Below are 26,879 nucleotides of genomic sequence, written 5' to 3' on the forward strand. Positions count from 1 at the left end.
CGTGTTATTATAGGTTGAGTAATGGTTTAGTAGATAACATTTCATGATATAATTGAATTCTATAAAGTACTTTCAAAATATCTTTTTTTGTTGTTAATTAAATTGTTTTTTCATGCAAAATATCCATAATCTTTTCTGTTATTTGAAGAACCTCTTAAAAAAGTAAAGTAAATAAATTACAAAAGGTAAACAAAAAAATTAATTAATTAACATCATGATAATTTTGAAAAACTTATTTTATTAATACATTCATTTTTTGATAGTTTTTTTTAATGTATTTTTCTATTTTAAAACTGATAGTTAAATTGTTGAGGTATTTTACAAAATAGTCAAATCAGATTTTTTTAGAATCAAAATACATTACCAATAAACTATAAAATTCTATTGAAATTACCAATCCTTTAATTCAACTTGACATGAGAAATAGTCGTGCTGTCATTTATTAAACTTCATTATCATTATAATATAATACATATTATATCATGTAATTCATTAATATAGGTAAGGCTCAAGAAGCAAATTGTACTGAAGTAACAAATTAATATTTAAATGTTTTTTTATTTGATTATGTTGATGTCAGTGATGTCACCATACGTGTGAGGAGTCTTGTTGCAGCTATAATAGTTGCACAAGAATGTAAGAGACATTCGTATAAGATGAACAATTATTGCAAGATCTCGGTAAAATAGTATAATAAAAGCGTTTCCGACCATAAATTGGATTAAACTTTCCTACAATTGTTTAATGTTCTACTTTTATAACTCTATAATGCTAGAATTTAATACTATAATATAATTTTAGTAATGACTTCATAAGGTCTATGGAGTTTTAAATGTTAACATAAAATAAGTAGATACTTCCGTACTTCATGCAAATAGTATTCTAATTTTGAGAAAAACGAAATATGATTGACCCACCTACTCATTATTCATACTTAAGTCAAAAGTTGAGACTATACAGAAAATAAACCAGTTTAAGATCTAGAACTCTTATAAAATATTTTAGATGCCAAATCATATTTTAAAAGTATCTATATGAATGAATCATTCAGAATATCATTTAATGGCTAATAATGTCTAATCATTTATACCAAAATATAAAATTATACATAAGTAAGGAAAAATGTACAACACAATATGTTTTATAAGTTATAAGTTAAGATAACATTAATTCTTGAATAAGAATAAGATAATAATTAAAACAAAATAGTATTATACTTAATAGTAAATGTAATATTTAATAAATAAGAAATGAAAAATTTAATTAATTGATGTACAAATAATTTTTGTCAAAATGTTTTCATGATAAACAAAAAAATAAAAATGCATACATGCATGTATTACACTTAATTAAATATATTATAAAAAAAGTATTATAAAATAATGTGTTTTAACATATGACATTAGTCATCACTTATTGGATACATATTTTATAAATTTTCAAAATGTTTGAAGCGCACAACCATTTACATAATTAAAATAATTGTTTAACAAAAAAAAATTCTTAAATTTAGAAAATTTTTAATATTAAAATATTTTTATTTTATTTTTTTTTTTTTTTACATTTTTATACTTATTAAAATTATAAAATTATAGTAAACAAAAAACTACAAATACTGGAAAAATAAAAAAAATAAATTCTAACAGAAAATAGAAAAGCTACTAGACTTAAATTAGTCAGTTAAAAATAAAATAGGAAACAAAATCAGGAATATAAATTGTTTTGGTTGTTGACATTTTAAATAAATTTAAAGAATTAAATTTTAATATTATTATTTTTACAAAATTAACTATTATTTTAAAATAATACTCAAACAAATAGTTTCAATTATAAAATAATATTAAAACCATAAAATCATGTAATTAAAAATATATTCTTCTAAAAATTATATATTATTTTATATGAAAATAATAAAATAAAAATCCTATATAATAAATATAAATTAAAATATTGTCTTTATCTGAGACATAACTTATGCTTAAATAATAAAGTGTTTAATTATCAGTGATTAATTAGATAATAGGTTAACAATTAGAAACCCTGTAGTGGAACACGTTTAACAATCGTGGAATGGTTGTGCAATTAAATATTTTAATTAGTCAATTAATGTCTAAAATCTTTCTTTTGAAGTGGCAAAATCAGTGTCTTGCAAAAGTTGCAGTTCTTGAAGTTCTTCAAACTTTTCATGATCTCTAATATGAGCATAATTAGCAGATAAACACATCAAATAATGAACCTATAAAGTATGATGTAATTATTAATAAAATGAATGATATCTCTTTGTAACTATAATGCATTCACAACAAATGTCCTTCGATAATAATGCGTCAAATGGCAATTTTCGCTACGGAAATAAAAATACAGAACTCCTGCTGATCATATTTTAAAAAAAAACAAGCTCATTATTTACCAGCTCAAACTGTGAACCCCCTGGGTTGGGTAAAAATCGCCATCTGGTACGTTAGTAACAAAAGAAATTTGTTGTGAAACGCACTATAGTAATTTATTACTTCACATATTTATCAGTTTTATACTTAAACACTTATGTTTAGAGTGATATAACAAATAAATGCATTAGTTTGTGTGAAAAAACAAATAACATGACAAAATATTTTTTTATGAAAGTATAACTTAGCCTATCAATTTTCAAATATTATCAAAAACAATGTATAGATGAATTTATTAATTTTAAAAATTATCATTAAAAACTATATTATATCTTGAGTTTTATAGGACACAGTACAAAAATAAATTCTGGTTCTATATTACTTTTATACAAAATTAAAGCTTATTTTTCTGGTTGAATTCATTTTAAATGACATAATTTTTTCTAGTATAATCTAATTATTTAAACTTAAATTTTGTCTTTACACTTGATATTTTCAGAAAATTCACAAAGCTTAAATAAATAATTCTTACCAGACTTATTAGTATCAAAATTACACCAAAAGTAGCCATCATAAACATGAATTCTGATTTTTCAACAAAATCTCTGCAAAAGAACTTTATTTCTCGAGCTTCACATATCTTTAAATATTCAACACGAGTTGATTGTGGAAATAGAAAAACTAAAATACAAAATATAATTTTATTTATTTATTATCATTTAATTTACCACATTATTGATTAAATGGCATTTAAAGATAAATAGAAGTTGTTTATTTACTAAATTGTGTTAAGTCAATGCATTGATGATAATCTTGAACTTGGGTGCTAACACACATTTTCCAAAATACGGTTAATATAAATGTTGAAACAATCAGTAAACCAAATACAAAAATCCAAAAAAATTGGAGTATGTAAATAATACCCATAAACTAAAAATAAAATTGTTTACATTAAATATAAAATTAAATATAATATTTTTAATTACATTTAAATACTTACAACCGCACAAGATATACGACCACCAACTCTATTTCTCCATGCCTTATAAACACGACGACGTGTTGCTCCTGTAGCCAGAAATCCGACAAATATAATCATTAATGTTATAGCTCCCATTCCTGCAGCTATCAAAACTAAAACGGTCTTTACAGTTTCAAGCCTTAAAAATGTGAAATACAACAATCATAAATATTATACTTATATTAAAAGTTATTTGTATTTATATTCATCATTAATATAATTTTTAACACTATGTAGATTAACATTAATGAGCAGGGATTGGAACTTAAAAGTTGCATATTTTTTAAAAGCTAGTCCGATTTAACAAAATTTAGCTTAATAATACGACAACATATAGCTTAAATTTAAAAATGAATATTTTACCAAATTAAGGGATTTTATATATTTTAAGGAATAATACGTATTAATACACATTTTGATTATAAATCAAAAAAATATTCCAACACCATTTTCCATAATTTTAAAATCAATTTTTTCGTTGTATCTCATACTAAATATTAACGAACAGAAATAATTGAATAAAATATTAATTATTTTTATAATAAAAGTGTAAAAAAATAATTTTTAGATATTTTTTTATATTAAAACTTTTGTAAAAATATTACAAAAAATGTTATAAACAATAAAATTGAATAATATTATAATGAGTATTTGAAATTTTTTTTGCATATATTTACATATGCACATTTTTAATTTTTATTAATAAGTCCCAAGCCCTAATATATTTAAAAATAACAAAAAAATATACCAGCCAATATAGAGATGAAACACTTGATCTAACACTAATGCACTGAGTGTTACACCACGATACATTGTACAACAAAATATTCCAATTCCAGTACAACATAAAAGAGCAGCTATTAAAGTAGCATATGGTATTCGTGTTGTACATGCCACTGAATTGGTAGCTAAAAATATATAAATATAATACAATTCACAAAATAATATTATTAAAATAAAGTACCCCAATAATAAAATTTATGCGGTTTTCAGGTTTACTATTCTATAATTACTAATAACTGTCTAAATGAGTTTTAATAATAATAATAATAATAAACTGAATATAGAAACTCATATTTTAAAATCTTGAAAGTATTTTGTGCCATGACAAAAATATTGATAACAATAAGTTTAAATAAAATAAACCTATAAATTATTAATATTTTATATAATAGTAAAAATAACAATTATAACTATAACACCTTAGTATTAAAAATGTATTTTAAATTTTTAACTTTAAATACTCGATAAAATTAAAATTTAATAATTTTATTCACTTACATGCTGCATCACCAGCTCGTATCTTGTAACTAGAATGTAATGAATACTCAGAATAGCGTCCAAGAGTTTCCCTAGAAGGGTTATAGTGTGAATTTTGCAAAGGCATCTCCATTTCAGGTCTCTGGAAACTGTACTTATTCATAGTTTAATATACTAAAACAATTATTAAGAACAATGAATTTATAAAAACAATTTAATCTTAATATGAGTATTTTGGAGAAAAAAATATTTTTGATTTATTAATAAAACATATCACAATAAAAACACATAATTTATAGGTACTGAAAATTCATTATACTTCTATAATTGATAATTACAAAACGTAAATAATTATGTAATGAAATTTTCAAAATATTTAGATTATTTTTAGCTTATACCATATTCCAAAAAATAAAATAAATTATGATAATAATTAATATAAATATAAATATATAATATTAAGTATATAAATACTTAATAAATAACATAGATGTCTCCACTAAGAATCTTTTTCCTTTTGCATTGTTTTATCTTATGCAGTAATCATATTTATCATCTATTAAAGTGACCTACTCAATGATGAGGTACACTAGACTCCTTTACAGCAGAGCAGTTACCACTATCACCCTTTTCTTATTTGTTAAAATTCCTGGTATTTGAAGGTACTATTGATAAATGACCAGTCATAATTCAATTAACATTATTTATAAATACAAATGAATAAGTTAATAGCAGTATATAAAATGTAAATACATATATTAGATTCATGATAAATTAAAACTTATCACTTAGATTTTATATATTTTTTTTTTTAATTTGAAAATATGCATATTTATCTGACATAATAAAAACAAAATATGATAAAACCCTTTTAATTTACCTGAAAATTTGGTTTACAAGGATAAGCCTAAAAAACTAAAAAAAACTTAATTACAGTACCTTCATTGCAAGAAACGCTAGAACTCTAATTTTTATAGCTGCGCAACTATTCTTAAAATGTTATGTAAAAGACAAAAAAAAATTAGGTAGATACTAAGAAACAATTATTGATGTCCACAAAATTTAAACAGTTGTAGTTATATATTTTGTTCCTTAATAATTGATTATAACAAAAACCTATCTCATTTTCTAATCGATTTTTAATTAGAAACAGATTAAGCATTGATTTTGTTTACTAGAAATTTATTTGAATTCAAAATTATAATATTATTCCGTATTCTTATTCAACTAATTTACGGTATTATAATTTATACTTACGTCAATCAAAACTCATCATAACTATTGCCGAACAAAGATTCAATCGTTTAATATAGAACAATTTGAAATGCAATTAAAACTAAACTAAAAAATTGAATCAGTGCAAGAGATACAAAAGTATTAAATAAATAATAACGTTAATAAAATAAACAATAAAATAGATTTAGTTAATTTGACTTTTTACTATTCACTGTTATCAAATTTTATTTTGTTAAGACAAAAAAAAAAACGATGAATGATGAGCTGAGTCAGTGGGCGGAGATCATCAATGTGAAAGTCGACATTTTGATGTTATTGTGTTGTCGATCTGTTGGAGGCTTGGAGGTAAATTTATTGCTGAAACAAATATTCTCGATGAGGAGGACTGACTGTTTATACCTACCTAATAAATGTGAATTAATAGTGCCTAATGTCAACATTGTCAACACATATAATATTATCGTTGGCTTGGACGACGGGACTATCGCACCCCTTACTAAATTAATGTATTTTCTTAATTCTATAGTTTTAAAAAATAATTTTCATTAAAACTACAATTTTTGAATTTCCATGTAGTATTTTGTCGTGTGCAACATTAAATTTATTTTTCTCAGATACCATGAAGCAGGAGCATATTATGGGTACGCACTACTTAGTACGCATACACATACTAACAGTGCCGAGACGACCGGTAGCGTTGTTCAAACAGTAAAATATTATTATTATATTTGTTATAGGTATATTGTTATAACTTATATAAATAACAAATAATTTATATTTAAAATTAACTGTGTGTCCGGCGTACGCTCGTCGTCGGTTGCTAATCACTATTGACATGTTAATTATTAGATTATTATTTTTAATCATATTAATATTATATTATATTATTATACCTGTATATTAAAATAAACGAATGCTCATAAATTATAATCGTATGCATAGTACATGCGTGTACATATCAACTTCAGTCATACAAGTTTTGAACAACCGGCAACGTTGTCCGTGACATTACATATAATATTACCTACATCATTTAATTATTTTTATTATATTTTATTTGACAATTTAATATTTAAAGTCGCATCTCCTCCACCAGCACTCGCGAGCCGCCACTGTATGTTATAATATAAATTATAATTATAGGGTTTATCGTATACTAATTATTATATATTATAATTTATAAATTCATATTTCATATTAAACTTCGGTGTAATATATATTATAAATGAATACATAACTTGGAAAATTTATAAAATATATTTAAAATGAATCGATATGAATACTAAATTAAAAATAAATATCTTGGTTATACTATAATTTTGAGATTAATTTGTATAAAATGTGATTAAATGAATATAAATATATATAGTTTAATCGATAAAGATCATGAAGATAAAAATTTTAAACCTGGCATGCTTGGAAATAAGGAAATTGTAATAAGTTAAAGTAAAGAAACTGAGAAAATTGGAATTTAAGTTGAATTAAACAACAATAAAAATTAAAAATATAGACTAATCAGTATTCGTAGGATTTTGATAGAGAAAAATATATAAAATTAATAAGAATTTACTCTTATAGATTTAATGGATACAATTGATTTAAATATAAACCCAATTGTGATCAACGAAACTGAATTAAGGGAAATAAGGAATGCATAATACAAAATAAATAGTATACACACAATACGAACCAGTAAAAATGACAAAAAAATGAAGTACCTACGTCGAAACGAAGATAAATAGATTACCTAATTCTTAATGTAATAGTTTAAAAATGATATTAAAAGTGCTTTTGAACCACAGATGTCTGCGTCATCCACTACATTCTATATGTATGTGAAATAATAAAGATGTCAATTCATATTCATATCATAAGCGCATAGACTATAGACATAGTAGAATAATTGTATTATATGTATTTTTTTCTTTTTTTGTCTGGTTAGCATCAAGGATAAAACTAATAAACAGGTTACGGTACTAAATTTTAAGCAACAACAATGACCAAAAACCGAATTTCGATTGAACGGAAAATAACTATTTTGATGTAGGTAGATAACTTTTAATCGCAATTGCCGAAATAATATAAATTTATAATAAATTTCAATAATAATAATTATTATCCAACTACTAAACGGTATAATAATAATACACAGCACGAAAACCTACATTTGTTATTAAAGTGGTGATAACCATTATACAAGGAATGACTGTATATTGTACAAGTATTTGGTGAGCGGTCTACACTGCTCTTTACGCACCTTTCTAATAACTATAAAATAACTTCATATGCCCACCAATAAATTATAACACTTTGAGACCACTGACTTGCACATATTGTAAACACAGTAGAAATAAGTTCTCTCATTTATGAAATTATCAATGAAGTAATCGTATTTTTTTTTTTTGATCTGACTCTGGCAGTCTGTTAGTCTAACATAAAATATTATTTACAAAACACTCTTATATTTGTCCAAAAACAATAATCCAAAAATACGTCTAATCCATTGAGGCATTTCGAATGGCGTATTATTACAATTTACAACCCACTATTGAAATATTAGACCGAACTTCGGCGGCATTGTGAATTGCCATACAAAAATTAATTATTTATTCATTTCATTTTTCATTCATTAATCAAATTATTTTACGGAAAGTATTAAGTAGGTAAATATTAAATATTATGTTTCAAGACTTTTGTTTAGTCTATTTAAGTACATAAATGGTGAACATTTGTGTACAAACTGAGGACAAAGTTTAAATGTAGCCATGAAGGTATCGTCCATATATTACCCCAGGGCCTTAGTAGGACTTCCACAGGTCGATTGGTCACCGTCCTGTCGTCGCAGGGGACGAGGTCGGGGACGCAAACGTCGCGCGGGGTCGTGGAACGAGCGGCTCCAGAGACCAGGAGACGAGGCTTCTTCCTCAACAACACTCGGAGAAAGGAAGCCAGAACGAGAGGCGTGACTGGCGGGCTAGGAAGCCGGCAGTGAAGACGGGGAGGTTCAAGACTAGCGCGCACCGAAGCCGGGTCGAAAAGCTACACAGAAGAAAACTGGACCATAAGCCAAATAGATTTTAAACATTTTTCTTGTATTCATTTTAAAAATTATAATATGCGCTCTTAGGGGACAATGATGTTAAAAATTAATTGTAAATTGTATTTTATATTTAATAAACGATGGCGGCGTCGCGGAAGCAATGCGCAAGCAGTTCCCACGGCGTCGTCGGTTCAAAACAGAAAAAAAAGGAACCGTCCATATATTATAATTTATAATACAATATACTTATAGAATCTACCTCCAATAATTCAAATTAGTGATACAATAAAATACAAATACGTTTTTTATGTCATTAAATAATGTTTTGACTTTTGAGGTACCTACTGCGAAGATCATCTTCAATTTTCTTTTACAATCTGTATGAACTACTTGATAATCAATTAAATTTTTTGTAGATACAACTCACATACGATATACCATTTTTTCTAGGTATTACGCTCTAGCTTTCGAAGAAAATGTAATTATAATATGTGAAAATGTGCAATCTGTGTATAGATAATTATGTACAGCAACGTTCAATGGACTTCCAACGAGTTTTGTCATTCAATTTTGTATTAGCTTTTCAAAACTTATAATTTTTGAAGACTAATAAATTATCTGCCATTTCATAATTAATTAAATTTAAATTTAAAAAAACAATGTGTTTCATGAGAAATTTAAGTAGGTGCGTAAACGACTATATGAGAAGACTTCTGAGTGTTTATTATCGCTTTGCGTGTGACGTGTTGACCACGATAATACATATAGATTGACAGACAATTTCCGCTAAGAATCATTTTTCGATTACAATGATATATCATTGAATTTAAATTTAATACATCCATAATCGTATTAGCTAATTAGTATATTATATTGTATAATATATACTCATTACTCAATGATAAAAGTGATACACTCGAGCAAAGCAGTAATACTTGCCTACTTTCTTTTTATTAAATTAAATAACTAAAAATAAATTACTAATAATTTTATACAAAATTTATGAAAAACAAAAAAAAAAAAAAATAGTATAGGTACTATTTATTATAAATATTAATTAATATTAATAAACTATAGATACACTACTACACAGTTTTGTAAACAAATAAATACAAGCACAGGAAAGTTGATCGACTGTGATTCTAAGTGATATTTAATATTTATGTGAACCATGTAAAAAAGAAATATGAATAAGTTATGATAAGATTCTAATAACTGAAAAATAATATCTAATTTATTTTGTAGTGTTGTGTCATCAATATTAGATATAAAATTATTATCATTGTAATCACACTATTCTATGGTGGTAGTATAGAAATAATATTGTAAAACTACTAACATATTTTTGACAAAAATTAGTTCAATCCCCATAATTATTCTAATAGCAATATAACAAGTATATAATAAAATATCCTTAGAAATGATACTGTCTTTGTTGAGAATCATTTTTTATCATATTATACATTAATTTATCATTGAAATAAAATTTAACACATCTATTACAGTAAGTTACTCAATGACACTATACAGTTAACATACTAAACAGCATACCAACTTTTCTTTTGATTCATTAATATTTTAACATTCTTAAAAAGTAAAATGTAAATCAATAATACAAATCAAAACTTGTAAATATTGCTGTCTATCATCTTTCCATGCTATGTTATGCTGTTATATACTGTTGAATTATTAACATTTAGAAAACAAATCCAAGTATAATTTTCTTATTATTTTTAAGATATTCAAGAAAAGATTTAAAAATATAAACTTATCACAAAAAAAAAAAAAATGCTAATATTTTGTTGCTCTTCTTTTTATTTTTATGTACATTTAAATTTAAAAATGTTAAATATGTAATATTATTTCATTTACAAAATCATTATGAAATATATTACTAGGCTTATTATAAATATTAAATACATTATTAATAAGATCAAAATTATTTCTTCTTTGCATCAAATACTACTTCATTGATTCAACTCGGATAATCTAAAATACATAACAAAATCATCAAACAATTTAAATAATATCATTTAAAAACTGTTAATATGTAGAATACAAATTCTAAATTTTTTTCAGCGAATTGTAAAATATACTATAGACAGTTTTAACATATTACAAACAAATCATACAATTTGTATTACTAACCTCAAATACAAAATAATGTTGATAAATGTATCAGGATATGCAATATTCCATAATTTAACACATGGAATTGGTCCCATAAAATTTTTGAGTTTATACATTTTTACATTGGTATTATTCCCTAAAATACTAAATAACTCCTCAACTGTTCTACTAGTTACATCTTCAGGAGGAAACATATGTAAAGCTACTTTAAAAGCCTAAAAATTAAAATAAGCAGATTTTTAATGAAAATAATAATTATTTTTAAGCTGCATTTTTAAATGATAAATAATATTTATTATTAAACAGCATATCAATTTATAATCTTTTACAACTAATGTCGATAATCAAACTTAATAGAATTGATTTAAATTGTATACATATTTTGCATATTGCCAGTTTAATTTATATAAAAATATTTTACATAATTTGACAACGGCACATTTAACAATAAAACTGAAAAAATGTTGAGTACCTAAAAGCACAAATTATTTACTTAATTTCTTTTAATTTAACATTTGAAGCTCATAATTTTCAATTTTCAAATATCATGTAAGTTTAGGTATTTTTTGTTTAAAAATATATAAAAAGATTTAACAACTGAAATGTATAGGCGACTGTAAGTAAGACTACTAATTAATACACAGTTTTTTATTGCAATATATATAAATATATAAATATATTTAAATTTTAATTGAACAAATCAGTTTATTTTAATTTTATAAATACACATATTATATGCGAGTTATATTGAATCTTCAAATTCAATTACAATCAAAAATTGTTTAAATAATATCTGATGTACAACTTGTACTTACTATGTATTTTTCAATATATTTATACCCTTTTAAAGTTTACTCTGTTAATGTACAAATGATGTACAAAATATTTTAGTGCAGGAAAACAGACAATAAGTATGCAAATGATGTCTTAGTAAGATTTAATGAAGAGTGAATTACCAACAAAGGGATGAGTATGAAAAATACTAAAATTTAAAATCATTCATAATTTTACTTTAAAATTTAAATATAGAAATTATACACTTTAAGTTTCAGCAAACATTAATACTTACTTACAAAGCTAACATTACAATTTTTCTATGTAACTGAGACTATTTTTTATAAAATAAAGACAAAACTGGTCTATTATACTATTCCAACCTCTTAAAAGCAAATTTAACTTACTTGACTTGGAATTCGAACAAGATAGGTATTAATTCTGGATAAATCAACTAATGTATTTACTTCAACATTCTTGAAACATCCATAGTCAATAAAATATACTTTAACCTACAATTTGAAAATGAAAAATACATTAAAACTATCAGATATTTGCTTTATTTTTCCAACTAGAAATTATTGTATAATTATTATTATACTACAAAACTGATATTCTATTTAAAAACACATATAATATACAAAAATTGTTAAATAATTTTTGAACTGAAAATAATCAACCAGACAGTATCAAACTAATAATAAATTAAAGATCTAACCTTATGTACTAAATTAATAAAAATAAAATTGTTATAATTATTAATTACCTGATAATTAGAAGTGAAATACTCCACTTTAACTCTACCCTTAATGTTTTGTCCATAGTAAGCTAAATATATATTTTTATAATCAATATCTCTAGCATTTTTCAAATAAGGTCCAAAAAATTGATCTGTTGAAAAAATTTTTTCCAGAGATTTGATTAAGTCTTGATTGAACTGCACATAACAGTATCCATTTTCAACTAATATTAGTTTAACTTCCGCAAAATCGTATCCATCCTAGGTAAATAATAAAAAATACAATTATATTTAGGAAAATGATTTTAGTACACTAACATATTTGTCTTTTATATTTAAAAGTTCTGTGATTTCACTGATATTAAAACACAGACTTACAGAGACTTTAATGAAGAAAAAAGATGCACAAATTAATATTAATATGTGCTGTATTACTTAGGTAAATATATCTTTAAATTTATGTAATGGCGTTAAGACATATGGATAAAATGCATTACCACAAAATATTTATTTATTTTTTTTTTTTTTTGGTTTATGAGTAATTTTAAAAGTTAAATTACTTAATTGTAGAAAATAATATTTTTAAAAGTATGGCATATTGGTTTGTCTAAATATTGTCTCAAAATAATTTTACATTCATTTAATTTTACAATATTTTTTTTCATTTGTTAAGTTAAGTAATAATAAAATAAAATACTGATGTCAAACCTTCAAAAATATTTTTTTATTTAACTTAAAAAAATATCAACTACACAAGTTATTATTTTGTATATGGACATGGTTGAGAGGTTTATAATTATACAATAGTTACATATTAAAAAATAATTAAGTTTTTAATTTACATAAATATATATATAATAGATATAATTATGTTCTTAAATATTTCATCATAATCATATTGATTATACAAGATATTATAGGGGCTCAATGCATTATATACATTGAGTAGTATGTGTTTTTTTTTTTAGTTGTTCCTGTATTGGTGGTATTAATTTATTATGTTTAACCATAAGGCCAACACCACAGATTGTACATCTGATTATTTTCTGGTTATTAGGTACTCATGATTTAACCTCTTATAATTAATCTGTAGATGACTAACTAATATTTTTTTTATTTTTTTTGAGCTTTGTTTGCTGTTTCGACTAATAAGAGATATAAAATAGTTAGCTAATTTCAAAATTATATTTTATTTGAATTCCGACAGAAGATAGTTGTGTACATTTATTTTGATTAATAATTTAATTTAATTTTTATCAAATATAAGTTTTTTAATTTCATTGATGTATTTATTAATAAGACTTATGTATAGTTTTATGCTTGACTTGTACATGCTGTCTGATAATTTTATATGATGAGCTTTCCCTAATAATAATTATTAAACTTCAAGAATATTATCCTGTATAATTTTAGTAATGAAATTACAAAAATTTTACTCTCAGGTTATTAAAAAAATCATACAAAAAACTATATTTGCAAATAATAAAAACTTACTCCAAAATTAATCTCTGGTGTTACTTTTTTATAAAAGCTATTGATTATTATGTCATTTATATTCATCCTAGTTTCCAAATCATATAATGTTACAGTAGGTGGATCTGTAATGACACTGTTTGGAATAAGAATACACTTGGTTTCTAATAGTTTTTCAATTACAATTTCTTTAATGAATGGAAATTCATCAAATAGTTTCAACTTATTTAATATGGCTTTCATTGCCTAAAAATCATTAAAATTAAAAATTAGATATTAGTAGGTATTTAAATAATAGTAAGTCATATTTTCAATAGAACAAAAGTTATTGCAATTGTCAGTTCATCGGGCAACATTCTATATAATATTATAATTTATAGTAACATAATATTTAACTACCCGACTACAAATCTGAACAAATTTTGGATCCAGATAATAAATTTGATGTCGATTAACAATTATTGATTTTCCAATGTCTATAAGAAAGCATTTAACTGAGTTATCTAAATAAATACTTTCAACAACAACTCGATGCCATTTTTGCTGATGATATAGTGCATAATAACAACCAGTAACTGGAATAGTATTTAATTGAGTTTGAATACCTGTTTCCATTTTGTTAAATTCTATTTGCATTCCTAATAAATTGCTCTGAATAATAACAAATAATGGTGTAGTATTATAACATTGTTTTAATTATTAATAAATAAAAGCTAGAAGGTCAAAATTCCTATTATAAATAATAATTATGTTCCAAATTTTTCATATATGTATTTTAATAATTAAAGTAAAGATTTAAATGGATTCGAATCTTTTTAAGAGGACATTATACCCGTATGTTTTCTCATTCTTATTAACATAAAATACACCGAATGCAAATTCGTTATGATACAGTGTTCAATAAGTTCAGAAACAATTATTATAATTAGAACTATTAAATATTTCACATTATAAATATCCAGAAGTTTATCTATTATTGCTCTCTACAGGTATTAAAATATGCATACAGTAATATTAAAAATTATAAATAAACACTTGGTATAGAAAAAAAATAATAAGAATAAACTTTTTAAATTAGGAATCAAATTTGTTGTTATTAGTAAATAGTTAGGTTACCTAGAGAACATAGAACGTACACAGTTTGTAAACTTACATAATAGAAAGATATATAATTTTTAGTACTAAATAAAACTAATTTGTAAATCTACTTACATTAATATTATAATCTTCCAATACCACACAAATACTTGAAGGACTAAACACAGCAGTCACAGTTACAATTTTCTTGCATTTACTTTCAAATGTATACTGATTAATTTTCAAATTAATATGCTCATTGTAATATTCAGGCAGTTGTTTGGATTGTATTGGTATATTACATGCCTTAGTAAATACCTTAATAAACATGATGAACAATTCAATTAAGATTTAAAAATTGTACATCTTATATAAAATTAGTGATTTATTTTAATTAACTTAAATTAAACTTGATATCATCTGTTTTGCCTATTTATGAAGTATAAATCTTTTGTTACTAAATTAATCAATTTATTTTAATACGTAAATCTTTTTGTAGTAGCTTGTATAATAATTTCAAGCACAAACCAATAAAAAAAAAAATATTATTAATAAAATAATAACTTATATTAACAAATATTAAAATAGAATTTTACTATGTGATAAATTAAAACAAAACATAAAATCTAGTTCATCAAGTATATAAATTTAAGTTAGCTAATTAATATTTATTAATTTACCGTATCACGAATATTGCATTGTTTTGTGAATATTTTTGACAGTTCTAAAACTGAATCTTCTGACGTAACCTCATTTTTTAATTCTTTATTCTAAAAAAAAATTATTTATAAATAATTATATTAATATCGGAGGGTATATATGTGAGTTTACTAAGTATACCAGGATCCCTATTTTGTATATTTATACATGTCCCTTTAACAAAATATGTCTTTTATAGGTTAAACAAGCTTTTAATTCATCATCACCATAAATAGTATAAAATATACTGTAAATACCAAATTTAAGAAATACAGGTCAAAATGTATGATTAGCAATTGATATTGATGATGATAAATTGGCAGAAACCTAAGTGGGCAGATATTAAAGTAGTTAAAAATAAATCTGTAGCCAAAACATTAAGTACAATGCATAAAGTGTACAATTATTGTTAATAAAATAATTTGTATATGAAATTTTAAACTTGATATTAATGACAATAATATATTTATTTGTGTTATTGTCCAATAAAATTTTTAAACAAAACATAATTCTAAATATCAAAATCTTAAATTATTTATACTATTTAACTTTTAACTGAATGCTGGACATGTATATGAAATCATAATTCTTATTTATAAATTGGTACCTTACATTGTGTTTTATAAAAAAAAATTGTAATATACTAACCTCAATTTGATTAATATTTTTTTTCTCATATTTTTTTAATCGATCTTGAGCAAATACTCTTGGTTCATCTCTTTTTTTGAATAGTTTATTTTCCTAAAATAAATAAACAATAAATTTGAAGTTAAAAAATTACATCTTTTATGTTCATAAATTTTATGTCAAGAGTTGTAAAAATAAGTATGCAAGTCTGGAGCCTAAAAAAATACTTTTGTTTTGTTACCACAAAACAGTAAAAAAAAGTAGATTAAATAACGGTTTCATTTAATAATCCAATAATTATTGTTTAAACAAAAAGTATAATCTGGTCATCAGTTCTTTTAAATTATATTGGTATCATAGATTTTCTGTTTATACATAGTTTATTATCTTGAACTGTGATTATTGTAGTATTTTAAACTATAATTAAAATATTAGTATATTACATAAATAATTAAGCATATGCTAAAAAAAAAATTAACCTTTAGCCATTAAAAAAGTTTTATGAAGATCAGCTTATGATTAATATATTTAATATAGATACTAACTACTCTGCTAATCAATAGATTTTAATGTGACAAGATTTAACCCCTTTTTCAGTAACCTAATGAATGTAATTTATTTTATACTTAAGAAATAATTATAAGTTATGATTAATTATACATACATCATTTATTTTTGACGATCTAGAGTTATTTTTGTTCGTAGGATATATAGAATTATCAACTGGTGGTTTTTTTTTTCTCAATCTATAATTCTAAAAATAATCATAAACATATTTCAAATAATTAATAACATAGACACTAAAAATTAAAAAAATCATAAATAAAGTTACATATATTTTTTAATTAAATAACAATAAGTATAAGTACTATAATTTAAACTAACAATTAATTAAGTATAAGCTATTCATATAACAACTACAATGAATTTTAAATAAATAAAAATATTACAGTAAGTATTTCATTAAAATATTTACTCATATAAATTAGTAAGTAATAGAAATTTGTATTATAGACATGAATATTTATACAAATGCTTTTTAATTATAATTTGTATTATTAATTGAGCTCTGCATTTAAATATCATAAAACACACAATAAAATATAAAAATAAAAATATAAAGATATTTAAAAAAAAAAATAACAACTAATATTTGATAAACTAACCATGGAATTATTGTAGGTGTTACTGGTATTTAACTTCTTATTTGATACCACACTCTGCGACTTTGATTTGTATTTACGTTTAGACTAAAATAAATGAGTAAAGATAAAGATTACTTACAAAATTATTAATGACAAAATATATATAGTAAAATAAATCTATTATATATTTTGAAATGTTTGACTGATTTATGTACTATTTTACTGTTTGAATTAGGATTTGAAATTAAAATAAATAGTAGGATAACAATGACTAACAATAAAGAATTAAAATATTCAGAAATTCACATTTGATAGAACCATTATTTTCAAAAGGATTTTAGATATTCCTATAAACAAAGAATATAATAAATTGATTTTTGTACTACCTTAGTTTTTTGTTTGCTTATCATTTTTTCTAAGTGTTGAGTCTTTCCACCACTTATAACATATACAAATTTATTAAATCCTTTATTTTTTATTTTGAACACTTCTTTGAAAGACTCAAGAAAATCTACTATAGAGTTGAATCCTAAATTTTTATATGGTATAGGTTCACCAATTAAATTATAGTAATCAGCTGAAATCAAAAGAAATCATTTTTAAATATTATTGTTTATAAAAATTTAATATATAGGTAGGTGAAGATGAATTGTTATTATAGCTTATTGCAAATGCATATTTCTGTACAGCTTACTTAAAATTATTTAAGTTGATATTTCATGATAGACTTTTTATTTTCCATAATTGAATAAAAATACATATTTCTAGATAATTACATAAACACATTTTCTACAATATTCATTAAAATAGTCAAAATGTAGTTAAATTTGCATTTAATTTATGATAATCATTTGATAGACCAGTTATTTAATTTTTTTATAGTAATATAAGACACTATTTTTGTCTGTACAATTCTTTGTATTAAATAATGTCAAAAGAAGTTTATCCAAATAAAAAAGTATGCTTTGAAAATATTATTTAGGTTTTCAATTCGAAAACCTGACATAAATTTTTAATACAGTTGAACTTGAGTTATCTAGAAATTATAGATACCTCCGACTTATTTTCCGGTCCCTAGAATTTCCTATTTAAAAAATGTAAAAAATCTTGTTTAACTCAAATATTTTTGTGGATAACTAGAAGTTTTGAGTTTTATTAATATTATAAAATTGTGATATTTCCCTCGTGTACCTATATATGTGTTTTAATATCAAAAATAAAGTCATTACTCATTAGTGTTATCGTAACCGATAAATGGTTTAAAACGATTCATTACAAATGCTATGATCAACAGCAAAACTCAAACAAAAATAAATACATTTTTAAAATAATTTTCTAACCTCATTTTTATTTATACATAGATACACACATCTTTAAAATTACATATACATAATTCATATATAAATACACAGTAAATAATTTTTATTACATTACTTTATTTATAATAAATATAAAGGAATTAATATATTGTACTGTTTTAAACATTTTTAATTTTGATAACTCAAATTCTTAGATAACTCGAAATTTTTTCTGGGCCCTTCAACTTCGAGTTAACAAGTTCGACTGTACCTCATGCTGGTACTTGTTACATAATAATTTAATATTAAATAGATTAATTTTTAAACACAATCTCATAAAAATAATGTTATTCTAATTGTTTTATACATTTATTCAGATTGTCCAATAGTTGTGATATAAATAGTATATTATATGTAGTCATATTTTTATTTTTTCATAATTTTATTCATAGATTTTTTTTAGTATATAAATCTAGGCTCTATTTATTAATAAGAGTAACTAATAAGAACTAGTTCCTATATAACATTTATAAAAAGCCATAAGAAATGTATAGGTACATTGTAAATGTACACATTTTAAACTCTGAGTAGAGCAATAAATTTATTGGTTTCAATGTTTTAATATCTGATATCACTTTTATCCAATAACATGTTCAATGCCAACATCAGATACCCTTCGACACTAAATATTTACGTGCTTGGCTGATGTCAAAGTGTATCCGATGAATGATATATGTATTTTTAGTGTTATAGAATACTCGGCTAATAGTGTATGGCCAAATTTGATACAACTATTCACAATATATATTATTTAATAAATGAGTATAATTAGATTTTAGTTTCTGCCATTTTTGTGATGATGAAAAGGTTTAATTTTTTTTTTTTTTCAATATCACTGTGGAATCTAGCATAAGGTAACAAACTAATGTTGGCATTTAATGTATTAAAAATGCACTAATTTTCAATATTAAGGATAGAAAATTGTAACTAGATACTTTGGAAGTAAATATTGTAAAAAGCAGAATTTTGACACAAAACCAAATATATAAAATCCATTTTTGTAATTTTGAAATAATAACTTTGGAGAGAGCCTTTAAAAGGTTATCAAATATTTATTTTATTATTTTTTAGGCATAATATATTTTTTTTAATATTTTGTACATTTTTGTGCTACCTACCTATTTAAAATTATGATAAAATTTTTATTTTTGAATAAATTGACTTGAAAATTTATAAGAGTTTTGTATGTCGTCATATCCAAAATACATAGCTAAAATATTCCTTTATAAGCATTTAAAGTTTAAAATTTATAAAATTATTAATTTTATCTTTAACATTATCACTTAAAGTTTGAAAATGAAAAATAAGATTCCTTCTGTTTTTTAATTAAAAATTAAAAAAAATTAGCATTGACTTAATAAAAATGTATACTTAGTTTAATGAATACTATGACAAAAATGTAAAATATAATAGGTAACAACATGTATATAAATATATTTCTATTATAGACATAATAATATTTTATTTATAATATAATGAAAAACATTTTCCCCATCTTCTACCATAGATTTACCTGTTTATAATTATCAATATTGTAAAAAATAGCCAATATATGTGTATATTATGATATGACTTGAAAATCACTTTTTTAAATTTGTTAAACTTTTTTCTATCTTTTTAACTATCAGTGGGTATAATATAATAAACCAAATTTTATGATATCAAACCTCATAGTCTTTGTAGATGAATGAGGTATTAAACCCATTACTTATATTGAATATTAAAAATATTACTTCTACTCTTTTCTGAAATTTTATTGAATTATTATCAACATCAATACCATTGGATATTGTAATATTTTTGTAAAAAATAGACTCTACTATTCTTTTTTATTGAACACTAGAAATACTGGTTTAGGCAATTACACATTTTCTTTTTGTAAAAAAATGTTTTTTTAAACCATAGTTTATTTGTTATTAGTTATTAATTATATTGGGTTTAATGAATAAAAAATCATTATTAATAGATTCAAAATATATATATATATAAAATTTAAATTATGTCCTGAATATTTTTTAACATAATATTATATTATTTTATCACAAGATTTTTAGAACACTTATAATTCAAACTGATATTTCATTCAATGCAATTAAAACAGAGTTAACTATTTAATTATTAGGCTGAAATGATGTACACTCTTGAATAAGTATAGACACCTACTATAATACTAATTATATCTTTAATATATAATACTTACATTCAATGCAATTCAATTGCACACCACCTTTATTTGATGTGATGGTGGCTTTTAAATTAAAAATTATCTCATCAATTTCAATTAAATTTGACATCGCGGGCAATGTTATAATAATGACACTTAAACACGTATTAATTTCAATCTCCAATACACTATTTAAGCGTACGAATATAATAGAAAATGTACTAAAACATAATTAAAGAATAACAAAAATTAACGATTAAAAACGTAAATCGTTATTAAATAATTACGTATACAATAGGTTATTTAAGTACCTAGTATTAGTATTAGAATACTCACGATTAATGACAATATTTATTATTTAAAAAACACCGTAATAACCACACTCAAACTATATAATTAAATAAGTAACATTCATCGTTCAATAATATATTATGTAATTAACAAACACGGACCGCCTACTTAAAGTTCACCTATACACATGTTATACTTATAAATTAGTAAAATTATTGTACTTCTTTAATAGTTAATACTGACACTTGAAAAGCTATGTCTACAGAAGTTAAAAACGCAAAAGCACGCGTTCTGCATCATTATAATCAGCTAAATAACCTAAGTTGCTAACGAAAACAATATAATTTTCCGATAGATTATGTAGTTGCGTTTGTGTGTATAAAATACTCAATGGAGTTTACTGTAGTAGTAGTAGTAGTAATGTACATCGACTTGTTAGCGTTTAAAAATAAAATTGCTTAAACGCATGATATCAACATTCGACAACAATACAACACAGTTAACATTTAGATTTGATTCAAGTTTGCGCACCCGTCACCCGCCTACCATAGGGCTGACCGCCGATCAGTGACCGTTAAGAACGAGCTCGTAGTCCATAATAATAAAATTGTAGTAATTGTACCGTGGAGTGTCGTATCTTTTGTGTGTACTTCTATGAGCAATGTACATTGTAAATATATTTTCATCAGACGTCAATTAATTATCTCTATAATATGACACGTCGTATCAAATACTAAAAGGGGATTTGCACATGGCTCCATTTATTGATGATGCCATTTCACGGAGCAAACATATAAAGCTACACTTTTGATATGTAAAATAAATTGTTAAGTACCTACATAATTTGTCGAAACTGATTAAATATTTGAATGATTTAAATAAATCAAAATATCTTCTAATTTGTATTTTTAAATTATCATTTATCAATTATTCAAATGTTAACTGTAACTCAACAATGTCTTATTTTTGTATAATTTTGTCTGTTAAAAATATTAATCATAGTATATGAATTCGATTATCAGAAATCTTACACTATCATATTTCTTCCAAAGTTTAGTGTATTTAATATTATCTAATTAGTAATTTGTAATAAAATTCTAATTTGAAGGCTACACCCATTGTTTTACATTTTCATTTAAGATAAATAATTTAAATCGGTTTTAAACTTTTACAATTCTTAGCAATAAATTATTTTTGTTTTTAAATTATATTTTAAAATTAATTTATACGCTTAATATTATAATATAATCGTACCATAGATTTATTTATTTGCTTCAAAATGTTATTGTTATATTAGCTTAAGGCTGAATGTTTAACGTTTAAAAATAAAAATAGTTGTACCTATGGTTCCTAATGCAAAACAATTGTAAGTATTAATTATTTTTATGATTAATTTTATTTTGATTACTGATTACATTACTAATTGAATGGTGTATTTGGTTTTATGTTTGGTCTAAAAATATATCTGTTATTTCAATTTTTCCCGGAATGTAGAGACTGGCTGATTTTATTATCATTAGTAGAATAATAATATATTTATACCGCATATTATTGTCTAATAAATTTAATTAGATTAAATCTAGAAGTTTTAATAAAAATATTATTTATAAATTATAAAGAAATATATTTAGTTTCTACAATAATATACATGAATATATGCACCAACGCGTGACAATATAAAATTAAACTTATTTATTAAATAATATATTATTATTATTTATAAATTATAAAAACATATATGTATAAGTTAAGATTAGACAAGATTACTTATTACTTTATTAGTAACTTGTTGTATTCGAATGTATGCATATGGTATATTTATAAAAATAATAGTAAAGCACTTATAGCAGTGCGCCGTGGTCGATGTCGACACGTAGTCGACGAGACGGAAATTCGTTGCGGCGAGTCGGCGGCGACACGATTACGGCACGACAAACGAGCCGTGGCATTAAACGTGTTAAAAAATAATAATATTAATATTATCATTAAATTATCGAAAATCATTAAGCTAAAATCAGAATATATTACATTTCAAGGAACATATTATATATTGTTATTTAATTGTGTTTAATAATTTTAATTAAGCCTTTGTTGCTGATTTATTGTTAAAGTTGATTATATGAATCAATCATAATTTAGCAATAACCTATGTCTTTGTGTATGCTTTTTATAAATATTTTCCTTGACATGTTACTTTTAATTTGGTAAATATTAATATCTAAGATGTGCGTAATGAATATCAACCATGAGATAGGTTAGTTAACTTAACAAATTATGAATACTGTTCTAGTATTGTGAACAAAATATCATCACTATATAAAGTGTTTATAAAATTAATATAGTAAAAACTAAAAAGTTAGATACCAGTTGTCTGTTCAGTTTGCGTAACTTCTATAAGTTGTGTGTTGAAAAATTTGTCCAAAATTTAAGTTATTTTTTATTTATAAAATTATATTGATTAATAATTATATATATTTTTTAAATTTCATTTAGCAATTTTTCATACAAAATGTGTTGTTTTATTTTAGATTTTGATGTACAAAATATGATATAATATGTATTATCAATATAATTATTAAATTTTATCGGTCACACATATACATAATCTCTGAACTTAAATATAAACACTAATCACTACTAAAAATTTGAAATTGTTCAATACAACAAACTTAATGTAGCTGTTGGTTTCATAATAATCTAAATTTATGAGTCAATTAAAACTGAATAAATAAGGCTAAACTCTATTGTGTCAAAAAAAAAAAAAATTATTGATCTCATGGGATATAATATATTTTCCAAAAATAATACAGTCGTCTTTGGTGAGTGACTTAATTTAAGCTTAACAATTTAATAATATAAGTTCTGATTGACTCATAAATTTACATGAATATTTAATCAAAAGCTATACAAAATATTTGGTAGGTATGTTATTTTAGAAAATTTGTTATTATGTGATTATGTTATTTATCTACTTCTATTATTTTCCTGACACAGAAAGTGTAATTTATAAATTCAAAATGGTCTACAGCATTTACAAAATTATTTAATTTTTAAAAATTATACATTTTAAATATAATTATTAACTATTTGATTTTTTTTCAAAAAATGAAAATATAACTATTACAAAAAAAATTAAATTTACACAGGCTTACTTTTTAAAGACTGAAAATGCTTCTAATTTTTGTATTTAAATATTTAGTGTAATAAATAAAAGCACATTGTTTTTTTTTTTTTTTATAAAATGTTTCTGCGTCCCAGGCCTTTTTATTTAAGTCCGCCACTGAATCCAAAAAAATGTATAACTAGTTACATAAATACTATTAAATACAAAATGAAAAAAAAATTAAAATATCTTAATTATTTTTCTCTGCCATTATAAACCATTTATTATTATTGAATTGAAAAGAGATTAACCATTAGCCTACTTATAAAAGGAACATTGTAAGTACCTAATATTTATTTATACATGATAATTTGTCAAATGTTCATGACTAGTTTAGAAAAGGGCCCAATAATATTGTGGTCAAAATTCTGGTCTGTGCACGCTTATGTGTATGTCACTATTGTATTTTATTCAAAATCAACAAAAACCGTAAATAATAAATCACACAAACAAAATTTTTACATGGAAACTATAATTAAACGTAAAAATATTTTTTTCTAATGAAAAAGCTGGCAGTAAAAACTATATTTTCTATAGGTATGAAAACAAAAATAAAATTAATTTTTATTATTTTGCGAATATTTTGATTAACTTTACTGAATGATATAACAAAGATGGATAGGTTAGATTCGTAGCGTTATTCCATATTCTATTAGAAGCAGGAAAAAGTCATATTATCTTTTTAATAAAAAGAGTCAACAATAATTTACAGTAATCATAAAATCAATAAAAATATTTAAATACAGTTTTTTTAAATTATTTGTATTTCAATTAATTTAACTTTTTAGGTAGTTTCAAAATGATCAAAGAAAATATTTTATATTTTTTGCACGCACACAATGTTTATAGTCTCCCTTCCTCAATTCACACACTGTTTCATAGTCATATTTTCATCATAATATTTTAACTGTAACACGTGCCAAAATTTCCCACAAAAAAATTTAAATTAATCAATATCACACAAAATTTTACAATTTGTTTATGCGCGCGATTTTACTATAAATGTTCAAAATTCTTGATGCTCTGTGTAACTATTCTATAATATCATTAATATCTACGTATTCTAACCCATAATATAGCGAGCCGACTATTTAAGTATTACCTAATATGACAAAAACTAAAAAACATATAGACACAGTAGTACGCGTAGTCATAGTGAAGGAGTCATGAACGTGTGTGTGTGTGTTTGGGCAGGCGGTAACGCCCGTTGCTTTACATAAACACACGTTACACGCAACATAAAAACTGTGACTATCGTAATCATATTTTTAGAAAATGTTATAATTTAAAATACGTCTTGCATCAGAATCTGACATTTATTAAACAAAATCACGCAATGACTTATCAATAATATGTTTCATTCGTAGGGCTGTGAATTTAATGCACTAAAAAACCTTAAAAAATGCATTAAAAATGTCAAAAATGTATTAAAATATGCACTGATAATGCAAATAAAATGACAAAAATCATAGTTTAAAATATACTTTAAATGGTTTTTAATTTAATTTTTATAATTATATTAATATTATACGATAATATACATTAGTACATTATATTTTACATGTATAAATATATATGTTTATTTAATAACAAAAAATATTAAACATTTTGATTTAATTTCAATTTTTTATTATACTATTCACCTGAAACATTTTAAAAAATTATTAGGTTTTCAAAAATACTAATTGGCTGCATTTAATTAAAAATACTAGAAATATATTATGACCTATAAATTAAAAAATGGTACATTCATAATTACCAAAAAAAAATTCACTTTTCTACAAATTCACAGCTTTATTCATTTGTACTTGTGGAACACGAATTACATAATATTATGTTAAATTACAACAATGATGATGATGGAGTTAATGGTTCAGCTTAAATATTGAATATTAATTGTAAATGAACGTCTTAGAAAAAATTGTCTATTTATTTATATACTAACATTTTAACCAACAAGCGGTGCACAGAATAAGGCATTAATTTTATTTTTATTATACTTCAGAAGTAAACACATTATTTCTAATTATGAGTACTAGAATTTTATATTGGTCATACATAAAAATCTAATGAAATGTAAAAAGTAAAATCTGGTAATAAAATGTCAAAATTTCTAGAATCTGATAAATTTTTAAATCTAAAATTCCGATATTCTAAATTACCATTTTAACTAATTAATTTAGAATAGATAAAGTACTATTTAATAACTTGTAATTATGATCGATTTTATATGTGGGCCGTTCCCGGTGGTACTGCAATACCGGGTCAACCCGCGGTGGAGCAGGAGCAAGCCCC

General features: G+C 23.1%; 2 protein-coding genes and 1 non-coding gene across 7 annotated transcripts in view; all 3 read right to left on the bottom strand.

Moving 5' to 3' along the window:
* Positions 1-1,946: 1,946 nt before the first annotated feature.
* Positions 1,947-6,128, bottom strand: LOC112591458 (neuronal membrane glycoprotein M6-a). 3 transcript variants are annotated; one of them, XM_025335292.1, is made up of 7 exons: positions 5,926-6,128; positions 4,690-4,817; positions 4,157-4,316; positions 3,388-3,547; positions 3,167-3,317; positions 2,920-3,068; positions 2,111-2,236 (listed from the first exon to the last, which is right to left on the bottom strand). In XM_025335292.1, the coding sequence occupies exons 2-7, from the start codon at positions 4,799-4,801 to the stop codon at positions 2,111-2,113; spliced, it is 858 nt and encodes a 285-aa protein (XP_025191077.1). In that variant the 5' UTR covers positions 4,802-4,817; positions 5,926-6,128. The 3 variants fall into 3 exon arrangements, with proteins under 3 accessions (XP_025191074.1, XP_025191077.1, XP_025191073.1); XM_025335288.1 differs by having other exon boundaries at positions 4,690-4,842; XM_025335289.1 differs by lacking the exon at positions 5,926-6,128 and having other exon boundaries at positions 1,947-2,236; positions 4,690-4,831.
* A 4,720-nt stretch (positions 6,129-10,848) lies between these two features.
* On the bottom strand, positions 10,849-21,508 carry LOC112591464. 3 transcript variants are annotated; one of them, XM_025335299.1, is made up of 14 exons: positions 21,442-21,508; positions 21,167-21,351; positions 17,995-18,185; positions 17,630-17,713; positions 17,128-17,217; positions 16,485-16,577; positions 15,818-15,907; positions 15,273-15,455; positions 14,460-14,711; positions 14,082-14,306; positions 12,615-12,848; positions 12,256-12,360; positions 11,093-11,289; positions 10,849-10,933 (listed from the first exon to the last, which is right to left on the bottom strand). In XM_025335299.1, exons 2-14 carry the CDS (start codon positions 21,258-21,260, stop codon positions 10,912-10,914), a joined length of 1,860 nt encoding a protein of 619 aa, XP_025191084.1. In that variant the 5' UTR covers positions 21,261-21,351; positions 21,442-21,508; the 3' UTR covers positions 10,849-10,911. The 3 variants fall into 3 exon arrangements, with proteins under 3 accessions (XP_025191084.1, XP_025191085.1, XP_025191086.1); XM_025335300.1 differs by having other exon boundaries at positions 21,467-21,504; XM_025335301.1 differs by lacking the exon at positions 14,460-14,711 and having other exon boundaries at positions 21,442-21,500.
* A 5,303-nt stretch (positions 21,509-26,811) lies between these two features.
* Positions 26,812-26,879, bottom strand: part of LOC112591492 — a 148-nt gene continuing 80 nt past the window's right edge. The window contains exon 1 of the small nuclear RNA XR_003114508.1: positions 26,812-26,879. This exon is cut by the window's right edge and continues 80 nt beyond it. This is a non-coding gene — a small nuclear RNA (U2 spliceosomal RNA).

The sequence above is a fragment of the Melanaphis sacchari genome, unplaced genomic scaffold, assembly GCF_002803265.2.
Source record: "Melanaphis sacchari strain LSU unplaced genomic scaffold, SCAv2.0 Contig134_pilon_pilon, whole genome shotgun sequence".
Classification (NCBI taxonomy): domain Eukaryota; kingdom Metazoa; phylum Arthropoda; class Insecta; order Hemiptera; family Aphididae; genus Melanaphis; species Melanaphis sacchari.

Coding starts and splice junctions, on each gene's coding strand:
- LOC112591458 (XM_025335289.1), bottom strand. CDS start 4,831: ATGAATAAGTACAGTTTCCAGAGACCTGAAATGGAGATGCCTTTGCAA. Junction 4,317..4,689: donor ACGAGCTGGTGATGCAGCAT/GTAAGTGAATAA, acceptor ATATATTTTTAG/CTACCAATTCAGTGGCATGT. Junction 3,318..3,387: donor GTCGTATATCTTGTGCGGTT/GTAAGTATTTAA, acceptor TTTTATTTTTAG/TTTATGGGTATTATTTACAT.
- LOC112591464 (XM_025335299.1), bottom strand. CDS start 21,260: ATGTCAAATTTAATTGAAATTGATGAGATAATTTTTAATTTAAAAGCC. Junction 15,908..16,484: donor AAAATATTAATCAAATTGAG/GTTAGTATATTA, acceptor ATTTTTTTTTAG/AATAAAGAATTAAAAAATGA. Junction 15,456..15,817: donor AATGCAATATTCGTGATACG/GTAAATTAATAA, acceptor ATGTTTATTAAG/GTATTTACTAAGGCATGTAA.